We start from the raw sequence: 12,571 nt of genomic DNA, 5'->3' as shown, positions 1-12,571 counted from the left end.
TAAAGCAATTCAGGTGTCAATATTGCACTTAACCTCTTGGACATCAGATGAAAACAACTCACCTTCATAGGGTCTGAAGAAACACTCTGATGGAGTGCCAGAGAGATGACACACAACTTTTTCCAGCAATTCTAAAAGAACTAATATTTGAAGAAATAAATAAGACATTTCTGGACACTAAATAAAGTCCATTATTAAAACAAAACTCTGGCTGAACAACCAAAATATATTTTTTGCTTGAAATTTTTGCAAAGTTGGATTTTATCTGTTTAATGTTGGAAAAGAAAAGAATGAAATAAAGTTTTTACTATTTTTGTGTCATTTAGACAATGGCTTTCAGTTCGTTAGAAATACAACCAGAAAATTACTCTGTTGGAAAACAAATCAAACAAGTATGACCAAAAGAACAACTTATATTTATATAGTGCATTTAACATAATGAAATGTCCCAAGGCACTTCGCAGGAGCATCATAAAACAAAGTATGACACCAAGCCACAAAATATTAGGTCAGATGACCAAAAGCTTGATCAAACAGGTAGCTTTTAAGGAGTGTCTTAAAGGAGGAAAGCAAGGTAGAGAGATGGAGAGATGTTTGGAGGATATTCCAGAGCTTGTGGCCGAGGCAACTGAAGGCGAGGCCACCAATGATGGAGTGATTAAAATCAGGGATGCACAAGAGACCAGAATTAGAGGAGCCCAAATATCTTGGAGGTTTGTGGGGTTCGAGAAGATTACAGAAATAGGGAAGGGCGAGGCCATGGAGGAGTTTGAAAACAAGGATGAAAATTTTAAAATCAAGAAATTGCTTGACTGGAAAACAATGTAGGTCAGCAAGCATAGGGTTGATAGGGGAACAGGACTTGGTGCGAGTCAAGACACAGGCAGCAGAGTTTTGGATGACCTCAAGTTTACAAATTAAATATGCAGAATTATTTTCAGAATTTCATTTTGCTTACACTTTGTTTATACTTTATTTTGAGGAGTATACTTTGATCCAAAAAAATCTGTAGGATTAGTTGTTCAACAGCAGTATTACGGACATAAAATCAAGGTGTTTTGTTGGTGGTGGCCATGGAGGAAATGAAGTTGAGGAGGGACATTCAAGAGATACCCTAGCATTTATTGAAGTAGAGCAGGGTTGAGCTGGTGTTGTAATGGCTCTGGTTTTGCCAGACTCTCATCTTTCTTTTCATCTTATCCTTTCCTTATTTCAGTGTGTTAGGAATTCTGAATTAATCAGGATTTTAAAAAGGCCCACTACTGAAACCAGGGCCAAAGAAAAAGAAAGACTTGCATTTATATAGCACCTTTCACAACCTATGAAGTACTTTTGAAGTGCAGTTACTGTCGCAATGTAGGAAACGTGGCAGCCAATTTGCATGCAGCAAGCACCAACAAACAGAAATGTGATAATGACCAAATAATCTGTTTATGATATTGATTGTGGGATAACTATCAGCTAAGACACCAGCGATAATTGCCTTGTTTGTCTTTGAAATAGTGCCATGGGAATTTTTATGTCCACTTGAGAAGGCAGACGGGGCCTCAGTTGAATATCTCATCCGAAAGACGGCATCTTCCATAGTGCAGCATTTCCTCACCAAAATAACAGCTTGCATTTATATCGTGCTTTTAATGACCACCAGATGTCTCAAAGCACTTTGCAGCCAATGAAGTACTTTGGAAGTGTAGTTACTGTTGTTGTAATATAAGGAAGCGTGGCAGCTAATTTGCACACAGCACACTCCCACAAACAGCAATGTGATAATGCCCTGATGATCTGTTTTTGTGATGTTGATTGAGGGATAAATATTGGCCAGGACACTGGGGATAACTCCCCAACTCTTCTTCAAAATAGCACCATGGGATCCGTTACATCAACCCGATCAGGCAGATGGGGGCTCAATTTAACATCTCATCCGAAAGACTGCACCTCCAACAGTGCAGCACTCCTTCCGTACTGCATTGGAGCGTCAGTCTAGACATTTGTGCTTAAGTCTTGAGAGTGAGACTTGAACCCACAAGCTTCTGACTCCGTGGCAAGAGTGCTACCAACTGAGCTATGGTGGACAAAGAGTCATCCAGTTGTTTGATTTTCAAGTGTTTGCCATATCAGAATACTTGGCTTATTCTGCAAGAAATGGAAGTAGTTCAATTGAGAAGAGGTTACGTTTCATTTCAGGAAGTATATTCCAGCCACGTCAGTAGAATTTCCTCTGTGTTCTGATCTTTCTTTACAAAGCTAAAGGTGTTTGATAAAGATAACACCCATACTTTTTCAATTTAGTAAAATTTTGTACTCCCTTCCCAATCTAAACTGACAGTCAGATCTTGAATTTCAATTCATCCTATTTTTCAAATTCAAATTGAAATCTATTGTCTCAATTCAAATTGACTTTTTTTTTCTTAATTTAAATAGAGGTTCCAATTCCTTTTATAATTCACTGTCAGTTCTAATTGAAATTCTAATCCCTCTTCTTAATTAAGTGCTGGGAAATGGAATATATTTTTCTATTTCGTTACCCACTCTCATCACTGAGCACTCCCAGGTTATGTTTAGCATCAACATGATGAAAGGTCGCAGACCTGAAACGTTAACTCTGTTTCTTTCTGACTGATGCTGCCAGACCTGCTGTGTATTTCCAACATTATCTATTTTTATTTTATATATTTAGCATAGGCCTGATTATGCTCCAATGTGCCATGGCTCAAATCTCAGAAAAGTACCTCTTATTGCACCAATACTAATTTTCCATCAGTCATCTTTGTAGTCTCTGAGTAAGATTGCTAATTTAGAACCAATTAGGATAAATGATTGTGCATTAACACGAATCACATGATCTATTTTACTTACTACTTGTGGCGCAATTATCTGCCTGAATACCACAATTTTGCAGAAGTCTTTCATGTACGGAAAACACAGGTTTTAGAGTAGCTTTGAGCAAGATTATACTTTTGAATTCTTCAATGCATGAAAAGTTGTAAAGGGTTAAGTATTTGAAGACTAAAAGGTCAATAGAAAATCTCGACCCAGAAATTTCACAGGAAGCTTTTTGGAGCGGGATTTGGGGTGGGACAGAACTTTCAGCTGCCCCCATATATTCCCTCACATTGCCCCAAATTCTGAGGTCAGATGTAGTTGCATACTCTTGGCAGATGTTCACACCATTTGCACATTGATGAGATATCCTCGTCAGGTGCTGATATGGGATTGCAGGAGGGAAGGATTTAGTTTGGTCACAATGTAAATAAGCCCTCAGAGCCAGCCCAAGCAGATGCCAACTCTAAAAATGGTCATACTTTTGTTTTGTGATGGGTTACCAAAAGCATGTCATCATTCAGCACTGAACCCTACAGCAAAGCATTGTTTTACACTGGGCATCACTATTGGTGGCATGACAATGGGAATCAGTCCACATTTGGCATTAGTTAATGCTGAGGACGTTGAGCTAGTATAGTTGGAGATGTTCCCTAGTTGCTGAAATGTATGAATAGCTTCAAACAATCAGAAAATTGACTTGTTTGCTGAGTCATGGGAGAATTCAGTGGTCTTGTTGAGACCAATTGAAATGGTGGCAAAGGTCTTTCTGCTACAGTAATTGTTTGGGTTTGTATTATCATATTTTTTGAAAATGGATGTATTTCAAGCCGCTGGAAACTCCCCAGCATTCACTGACTTCATCATGATGACGGTCAATGCTTCACAAATCCAATACAATGCCAATTTTAGGACCCTAATAAAAAATTTCCATTCTTGAGGATTTGTTTGTCTAGGACTTTTATTGATGTCAAAGTTTTTCATTCAGTTCGGATGATCTTTGAGTATGAGGGGAGGGGGCATCTTACTGGTGTCTTTTCTTGTGAAGACTTGGAGAAATTACAAAATTACGATTCGTTATTTTGTGTACATTTGCGTTGTAATATCTTTTTAAATCAAATCGATTTGAATGTTATTTTTTTTTCTTAATTGAGAAATCTGAGCACAATTTTCAATTAAAAGAATACTGCCAGACCTATAGGGCTGAATTTTAAGAGCTCAGCTTCAAAAAGTGCACAGTGCACGCACGAAACGTACACCGCGGAGCCGCCGCGATATTTTGCATGCTGGCTCATTAGCATGGAGAGGCAGAGCACCTGCCCCCGATGATGCAGAGGGGGCGGGCGCTCCATCCCCGGTTAGGGCACCAGGCGCCACTGCACTGGTGCCGGCACCATTTTTAAAGGGCTTCAAGCCCTTAGAGGACATGTAAATTTTTAAAGTGAGATGCAAGTGTGTTGTAAATTTTCACATTCAAAAACGAGCGAAGCCCCTCTTCCACCCCCTCCCCCCCAATGACCTACCAAGGTTTTAACTTCCCTCTTCCCCTCTGAAAACACTGTTTTGCCAGTCCTGACCTTTCACCCCCAATGTACAGATCTTTGCCCTTCAATCCCTTCCCACCATCCACTCAGCCAATTGAAGCAGTATTCCCTGCCTACCCCCCTCCCACCCTGAAAATTGCATTCCTCCCCCCTCCCCACCAGTGTTTCACCTCGGATTTCCCGCTCCCCAATAATTTATAAAACAAAACAATGCTACTATTTTCTGACGAAAAAGAATTGACCAAAACATTGTTGCAAAAGGAGTGTCATATTGTAGTTTCCCTTAAAACTGATTAGTTGATGTATATTTTGTGCTTGAATAATAAGGCTAGTTGCCCTGCAAAATGTCTGTAGTTGTCCAAAACTGAGTACTTACTGCTTCCCTTGATGATGTCAGGTTTGGTTGTCATGATTTTACAGAACTGCTTTTTACAGTTCTCCAGCCAGCCTGTCTGCTTCTCTGAGTTTTTCAGCAACTTGTTAAATTCATTATCTGAATAATGATAAGATCAGTTATTATTTATATTGCATAACATATAATAAAAACACTCCATTCATTTGGTTTCAAACAATATTTGTAGTGGACAGCTAGAGAAAGGAAAAAAGAGCTTGTATTTATCTAGCACCTTTCACAACATCAGGACATCCCAAAGCATGTAAGAGCCAATTCTGTTCTTTTGAAGTGTAGTTACTGTTCTAATACACAGAACATGGTAGCTAATTTGTGCACAGCAGTGTGCCACAAACAGCAATGAGATAATGATGACATAATCTGTTTTTTGGTGATGTCGGTTAAGGGATAAATATTGGCCAGGACACCTGGGAAAACTCCCCTGCTCTTCTTTCAATAGGGATCTTTTATGTCTACGTGAGGGAGCAGATGGGGCCTTGGTTTAATGTTACACCTCCAACTGTGACGCACTCCCCCAGTACTGCACTAAGCCTAGATTATATGTTCAAGTCTCTGGAATAGGACTTGAACCCACAACCTTTTGACTCAGAGGTGGGAATGCTACCACTGATCCAAATTTGATAGGCAAGCTGGATACAACTGTTCAAAAGGTTAAAGGACTAAGGTAAATATTTTAAATTGAAATCATTAAATTTTATATTGCTTAATGATACTTTTTGATGGTAATATTAATTTCTGAGCCATTTATAACAGTGCATTTCATCATCAAATATGCCTCTTCATTCTTTCCAATTCGAAGGGGACTTTGAATACAATGGGGCCAATGGGCCAATATGCCCATGACTATGAAAATGCAATGTTCTCACTTTCAATGTAAGGGCAGTGAGCTTCTGAAACACTAAACCAGCCATAATGGTTTGGGGCCGAGCATTTACAGGCTTCCAGATTAAAATTTATATAAAAACAAGGAAGAATTACATCACATAAATATCTGCCATTCTTCCTGATTTTGTGCTTAGTTTGATGGCTCAAACAATAAGTTCCTTTCAGAATCTAATTAATATGCAATAGTCACACTGGACATACTGCTGTGCAGTAAAGAACACTATTAAGTAGCAATTATTGCTGCAGATGTTCATAAGTTTCCCATCCCTGGGTACCTTCCACGTGAACTTAATTTGTATGTTCTCTGTTACATTGCTGTAAGAAAATATTAGAATTCAGATTTTAAACGGCATCCTTAGTTCTATAATGTAATATTCTAAGTATGTTTCTATCTAGAAAAATGCATTAAGCATTTGTTTGCCAGTAACCCACAGCGCAATGCTAAGGTTTGTGGGTAAAAGCCAAACATGCAAAGGTAAAAACAAAACATTAGGGTTTTAATTGTACTTTTTCCAAACATGATTGACTTTATACTCATCTGAAAAGCAATACAGAAAAGCAGCTTGAATTAGCAAGATGTATTGATAAAACAGCATCTTAATCCTTCCTTCATTCTCACTATCTGGCTAACATCATCTCTTTAGCTGCTTTGGATTTCTGGTTGCTGCCCTGAGAGGGCTATCAGAGCTTGAAAGGGTTGCTCCAATGAGCATCATACTCAGTTTTTTGACTGGAACCAGTTTTTAGTTTTTTTTAATTCATTCATGGGATGTGGGCATCGCTGGCCAGGCCAGCATTTATTGCCCATCCCTAATTGCCCTTGTCTTTAATCAATTCGATTCACTCCATGTGATATCAAGATATGGCTGAAGGCACAGGATACTGCAAAGGCTAATTGCCCCAGTTACCAGAATAGGAATTCTACTTTGGTAGGTCTTGAATCCAAAAGGAATGAAAGGATATCGGGGGCACAAAAGAATGGACACTTACAATCTACCAGTCGCAGATGCATCTGTTCACGGCAGTATTGGTAGGAGTGACCACCGCACAGTCCTGGTGGAGACGAAGTCCCATCTTCACACTGAGGATACCATCCATCATGCTGTGTGGCACTACCACCGTGCTAAATAGGATAGATTGAGAACAGATCTAGCAGCTCAAAACTGGGCATCCATGAGGCACTGGGAGCCATCAGCAGCAGAATTGTATTCAGCCACAATCTGTAGCCTCGTGGCCCGCATATCCCTTATTCTACCATTGCAATCAAGCCAGGGGATCAACCTGGGTTCAATGGGGAGTGCAGGAAAGCATGCCAGGAACTGCGACAAGCATGCCTAAAAATGAGGTGCCAACCTGGTGAAGCGATAACTCAGGACTACATGCATGCTATACAGCGGAAAGCAGCATGCAACAGATCTAAGCAATTAATGGATCATATCAAAACTCTGCAGTCCTGCCACATCCAGTCATGGTGGACAATTAAACAACTAGCAGGAGGAGGAGGAGGCTCCACAAACATCTCAGCACATCAGTGCAAAAGAAAAGGCTGAAACATTTGCAACTATCTTCTGCCAGAAGTGCCGAATGGATGATCCACCTTGGCCTCCTCCTGAGGTCCTCAACATCACAGATGCCGGTCTTCAATCAATTTGATTCACTCCAAATGATATCAAGATATAGCTGAAGGCACTGGATACTGAAAAGGCTATGGGCCCTGACAACATCCCAGCTGTACTACTGAAGACTTGTGCTCCAGGACTAGCGACACTTCTAGCCAAGCAGTTCCTGTACAGGCACAACAGTGGCATCTACCTGACAATGTGGAAAATTGCCCAGGTATGTTCTGCTCACAAAAAGCAGGACAAATCCAATCCAGTCAATCAGCAAAGTAATGGAAGAGGTCATGGACAGTGCTATCAAGTAGCACTTATTCAGCAACAACATGCTCAGTTTGGGTTCCTTTAGGGTCACTCAGCTCCAGACCTCATTACAGCCTTGGTCCAAACATGTTCAAAAGTGCTGAATGCCAGAGGTGAGGTGAGAGTGACTACCTTTGACATCAAGGTAGCATTTGACTGAGTGTGGCATCAAGGAGCCCTAGCAAAATTGAAGTCAATGGTTGGAGTCATACTTAACACAAAGCAAGATGGTTGTGGTTGTTGGAGGTCAAACATCTAAACCCCAGAACATTTCTGTAGGAGTTCCTCAGGGTAGTGTCCTAGGTCCTTCATCTTCAGCTGTTTCATCAATGGCTTTCCCTTCATCATAAGCTCAGAAGTGGGAATGTTTACTGATGATTGCACAGTGTTAACTCAGAAGTGGGAATGTTTACTGATGATTGCACAGTGTTAAGCATCATTTGCGACTCTTCAGATACTGAGGCAGTCCATGTCCACATGCAGCATGACCTGGACAATATCCAGGCTTGGGCTGATAAGTGGCAAGTAATATCCATGCCACAAAAGTACCAGGCAATGAGCATCTCCAACAAGAGAGAATCTAACCATCTCCCTCTGACATTCAACAACATTGCCATCGCTGAATCCCCTACCATCATCTTTCAGGGGGCTACCATTACCCAGAAGCTTAACTGGACCAGCCATATAAATACCGTGGCTACAAGAGCAGGTCAGAGGCTGGGAATTCTGTGGTGAATAACCCACCTCCTAACTCACCAAAGCCTGTCCACCACCCACAAGGCACAAGTCAGGAGTATGATGGAATACTCTCCACTTGCCTGGATGAGTGCAGCTCCAACAACACTCTGTGATGGAATATAGGTATAATGGCTTAATTAGATTTAGAGATAGTTAATATAGTATACCTTTTAGAATTAAAGATTGAATAAATGGCCAGTTTTCAAGCCTCACTGACATTCTCCTTTAAGAACATAAAGTTAAAAAATTTCAAGGTCCCTGTTATGAACCAGAAACAAGTTAGGAAATCCATTTGTGTCTCTGTTGAGAGGGACTTAAAAGATAAACACACACACATTGAAATATCTTGTGTGACACCAGTAAAAGGTAGCAATAATCATAATTAGTTTATGGGGTTGTTGATGCAGACAGATCGGCTCAAAAGGTTTCTTTAAGGTACCATAAGAAAGGCAATTATAAATAATAAAACAATAAATGGAATAGGACTTACAGGAACAAGAGGTCTGGCGGTTCAGGCTCGAAGGGCCAAATGGCCTACTCCTGCTCCTATTTTCTATGTTTTCTATGTTTCTATAAACATTTTGACCAGATAAATGCTCACAACTTAAAGAGCAGGGGAATTCCAGGAAAACATTAAGTAGAGAGTTAGTTCATGATACTACCAAATATGGATCTTGAAAGCAAGAAAAACACACACAGAAAGGTAACACCTATATGCTAAGAGATCATATGACACCTTAGACACAGCATAAACATGAGAGATTCTGAAGCAAAATATTAGAAGTGTTGAATTCCTCAAACAATACTTCTCGTCCAATGGTTTACTCGGGGCATTTAAGGTAAAAGTTCACTTTAAATTTTGATGGATATTCTCAAATATTTTGCTGTAACCTTAGCAGGGTTAAACTTTTGGATTCTATGTTAGAAATAAGATTATGTGTTACATCTCTCAGTAATATTTGATACTGTGATATACTTATCCACTTAAAAGTGTATTTCATGTTAAATTCTTTAATAAATATATAAAAGTTAATAAATCGTCTCATGTAGTATTCTGTATACAACTACAAGAACCCCCTCTCTGTGTCGCTTTAAGTGGAGAGATACGTATTGAAGAGAGTTTTCCAGACCCTTATACTATCTGAGATATTTATGACTTAGCCATAATTATTTTTAAAAAGGCTATCCGAAAGATGGTAATATTCTCTGTTAGTTTTCTTTCTTTGAGGGAAAGTTAATTCAATTCTTTGGACCTAAATAAGTGTCTATAAGAGTTTGTCCGGTTTGTACTTAATTAAATGAGATTCATAGGGATGTATTCCTGATTTGGTTTAGTCCCTATAAGGGGTTAAAGTCTTAAATCACTTCAACTCAAAAAGCTTAACACCATTCAAGACAAAGCAGCCTGCTTAATCGACACCCCATTTCACCACCTTAAACATTCACTCCCTCAACAGTGGTTGCAGTGTGTACCATCTACACGATGCACTGCAGCAACTCGTCAAGCCTCCTTCAACAGTACCTTCCAAACCTGCGACCTCTGCCACATAGAAGGTCAAGGACAGCAGGCGCATGGGAACACCACCACCTGCAAGATCCGCTCCAAGCCACACATCATCCTGACTTGGAACTATATCATCGTTCCTTCACTGTTACTGGGTCAAAAATCTGGAACTCATTTCCTAAGAGCAGTGTGGGTGTACTTACACCAGATGGACTGCAGCAGTTCAAGAAAGGGCAATTTGTAATGAGCAAGAAATGCTGGCCTTGCCAGTGACACATCCCATGAAAGAGCGAAAAAAGGAAAAGGTCAGGTATAGAAAAAGTAATAAACAATGGAAAGCAAAATGCTTTAAATAGTAATTGTAGAAAGAAATGGGGATGGCCGAAGATAGTGTACTTTTAAATTGAGTTTTGTTGGAAATATATATTTTACTGATAAAATGTTACAGTAAATATATTCTTAACATCTTAGCAGCAATATTATTTTCATACTAGATAATGCTTTCAGCATTACTGGATGTGAGCTGAAGTCTTTATGTTTGGAAACAGTCAGTCTAGCACTACCCTTAGGATTATTTTTTTCTTGGACCATTATATAATCATAAAGTATGGTGTGGCAGCTCTGGTCAATAGCTTTCCTTCCATCTATACTAATGTACACAAACAAAGCCTCTCCTTCAATAATACAAGAAAACCATGTTACTTGTAAAGAGTAGAACAGAATGTCATGCACAATCCTTAGCTGAAGAGTATGGCAGCTTGTTTTCATTACATTAAAACACAGCGAACTGTGAACTCCACTGGCTACTAATACATTCATTTATTGGTATCTTACCTTGTTTTAGAGCAAGTTTTTTCAGTGGCTCTCGGAGGTAACACTTTGGCAAAGGGTAAGAGGAAAATAGTGGCCAAGGATATGGGTCATTTCCCTGGAAAAAGAGTACAATATGCAATTGGAAAAACAGATTTAAAACAATGTTTCCTCACAGTACAAAGTACAGCTTATATATTTATTGTTTTTTTTTACCGCATCTTGGGTCTATGATATTTTCAGAGTTCACTGCTTTCCCAATGAAGACAGTATATTGTAATGCAATGTCACTAAATTGGAAAAAAAAAATGCTGAATGATAGATAACCTTTTCTATTTCCATCGTTGCTAAAGCTAACATAGCTATCCATGCAGGCATCATTCTGAGATCATACTGATGTCTATGCATAAGATGTTGAAGCCCCAAGGGAAAATAACTACTGTAATTTCAGCAGGATTACTAATATTTCTCTATGACAGTAATTTCCTTGTCCTTTGTATAACGCTGACAGCTAATAGAAGCATGTAGCATACAAAGGAAACACTGCAGCAAGTACTACATCCTGAGCATACTGATGAGCATTATCACAAAATAGGACTTTGCTTGTCTGAGAAAAATAAACTAGAAAAAAAAAACTACTGCAGAAAGATTATAGATCACATCCATCATTAATTTCATACAGCTCAAATTATGCAATATTTTGAAAATCCACTCTGCAGTAATGATTTAATTTTTTATTAAAAGTGCACTGAATTCAAATAATTGTAAATTGTTATTATTGATCATTAATCATTTAAAGACTGCAGTCGAATTTCTGTAACAAAATCAAAAATATATACTCATGTGGATCTTTAAATAATACTAATTCAGAAAGCTGTAAAGGTCAATTAGTAAGAAAAGACTTAAGTTAATGGCTGCTACATTGTGTGAACAGAATTTCTATAATATTGTGTTCAAAGTAACATTAATTCTTCAAAAGGCTTTGTTTAACAAAGTGTATATTAAACAAAGTTTATAATAAATAATACCATAAATAGTAATGAATAAGGAGAAAACAAAAGCTATCCAGAAAATATTTTGCAAATTTATTAATAAGCCTAGGAGAAGGGGCACTTTAGTGGCACGATCTGTTCGAACACTGTCCTTCTCAGTTTGAACAAATTCTCTAACATCTCTCTCTGATGCTGTTACAGATTCTAAGTGAAATGAGCATGGACAGTTTTAATCAAATTCCCAGTGAATAGAATTTATAACTCATAATCTCCCCAATGTGGCACTTACTAGCATTAATTCGACAATATTGCTTGATAAGGCAAGATGTTAATAAATTCATGACCTAACTGTGTAATCCATGATTAATGAAGTTGTGCGTGGGCTGTGTTAGCCTGTTCGTGAGCTGAATATTTCTTTATTCAATAGTTCTCCAATGGATATTCTACTTTTAACACAAAATGACAGGGGAAAAAAAATTACTTATTTAAAAAAAATTATCCTGGGATGTGGCAACAATGGCAAAACCACATTTATTGCCTTTTTGAAACTTTAAAAAAAAACAACTAAGCCATTTTAGAGATCATAAGGGTTCACGGTGTAGAAACAGATGATCCATAGAGGTGACAGGTTCTCTTTCCTGAAAGACATTATTGAACAGGCTGGGTTTTTCCAAAAAAAGGTTCAGTGGTTTTCATGGTGATGCTTTTCTGCTGCCAGTGCACAAGTGATTTTTGTTTATATTTCACAACTTGGCATGGTGCAATTTGAACACTTAACTTCTGGGTTGCAGGCCCCAGTACCACAACCATTACACTATCACATTCCACATTCCACTTACTGGGAAAATCATATAAGCAATGATTTATATTTAAGATGTTTTGTGAAGTATCATCAAAGCCACCTATATGTGACCAACCGTACTCCCACACAACATACAGGGGCTTGC

The 12,571-nt window shown here is 38.7% G+C and overlaps 1 protein-coding gene across 6 annotated transcripts in view; it reads right to left on the bottom strand.

Annotated features, from left to right (window-relative positions):
• tbc1d32 (TBC1 domain family, member 32) overlaps positions 1–12,571 on the bottom strand; it is a 356,785-nt gene that overhangs the window by 145,550 nt on the left and 198,664 nt on the right. For 5 of the 6 annotated variants that reach the window (XM_068025412.1, XM_068025415.1, XM_068025416.1 and 2 more), the window contains exons 26-28: positions 10,657–10,750; positions 4,741–4,857; positions 63–140 (exon numbers count right to left, since the gene is read on the bottom strand). In XM_068025412.1, coding sequence (XP_067881513.1) covers positions 63–140; positions 4,741–4,857; positions 10,657–10,750 — 289 coding nt within the window. The remainder of the gene's footprint in view (positions 1–62; positions 141–4,740; positions 4,858–10,656; positions 10,751–12,571) is intronic. The other variant, XM_068025417.1, reaches the window with a different exon arrangement.

The sequence above is a fragment of the Heterodontus francisci genome, chromosome 3 (genome assembly GCF_036365525.1).
Source record: "Heterodontus francisci isolate sHetFra1 chromosome 3, sHetFra1.hap1, whole genome shotgun sequence".
NCBI classification, from domain to species: Eukaryota; Metazoa; Chordata; class Chondrichthyes; order Heterodontiformes; family Heterodontidae; genus Heterodontus; species Heterodontus francisci.
The sequence above is the reverse complement of the archived record's forward strand: the minus strand, read 5'-3'. Positions and strand labels throughout refer to the sequence as shown.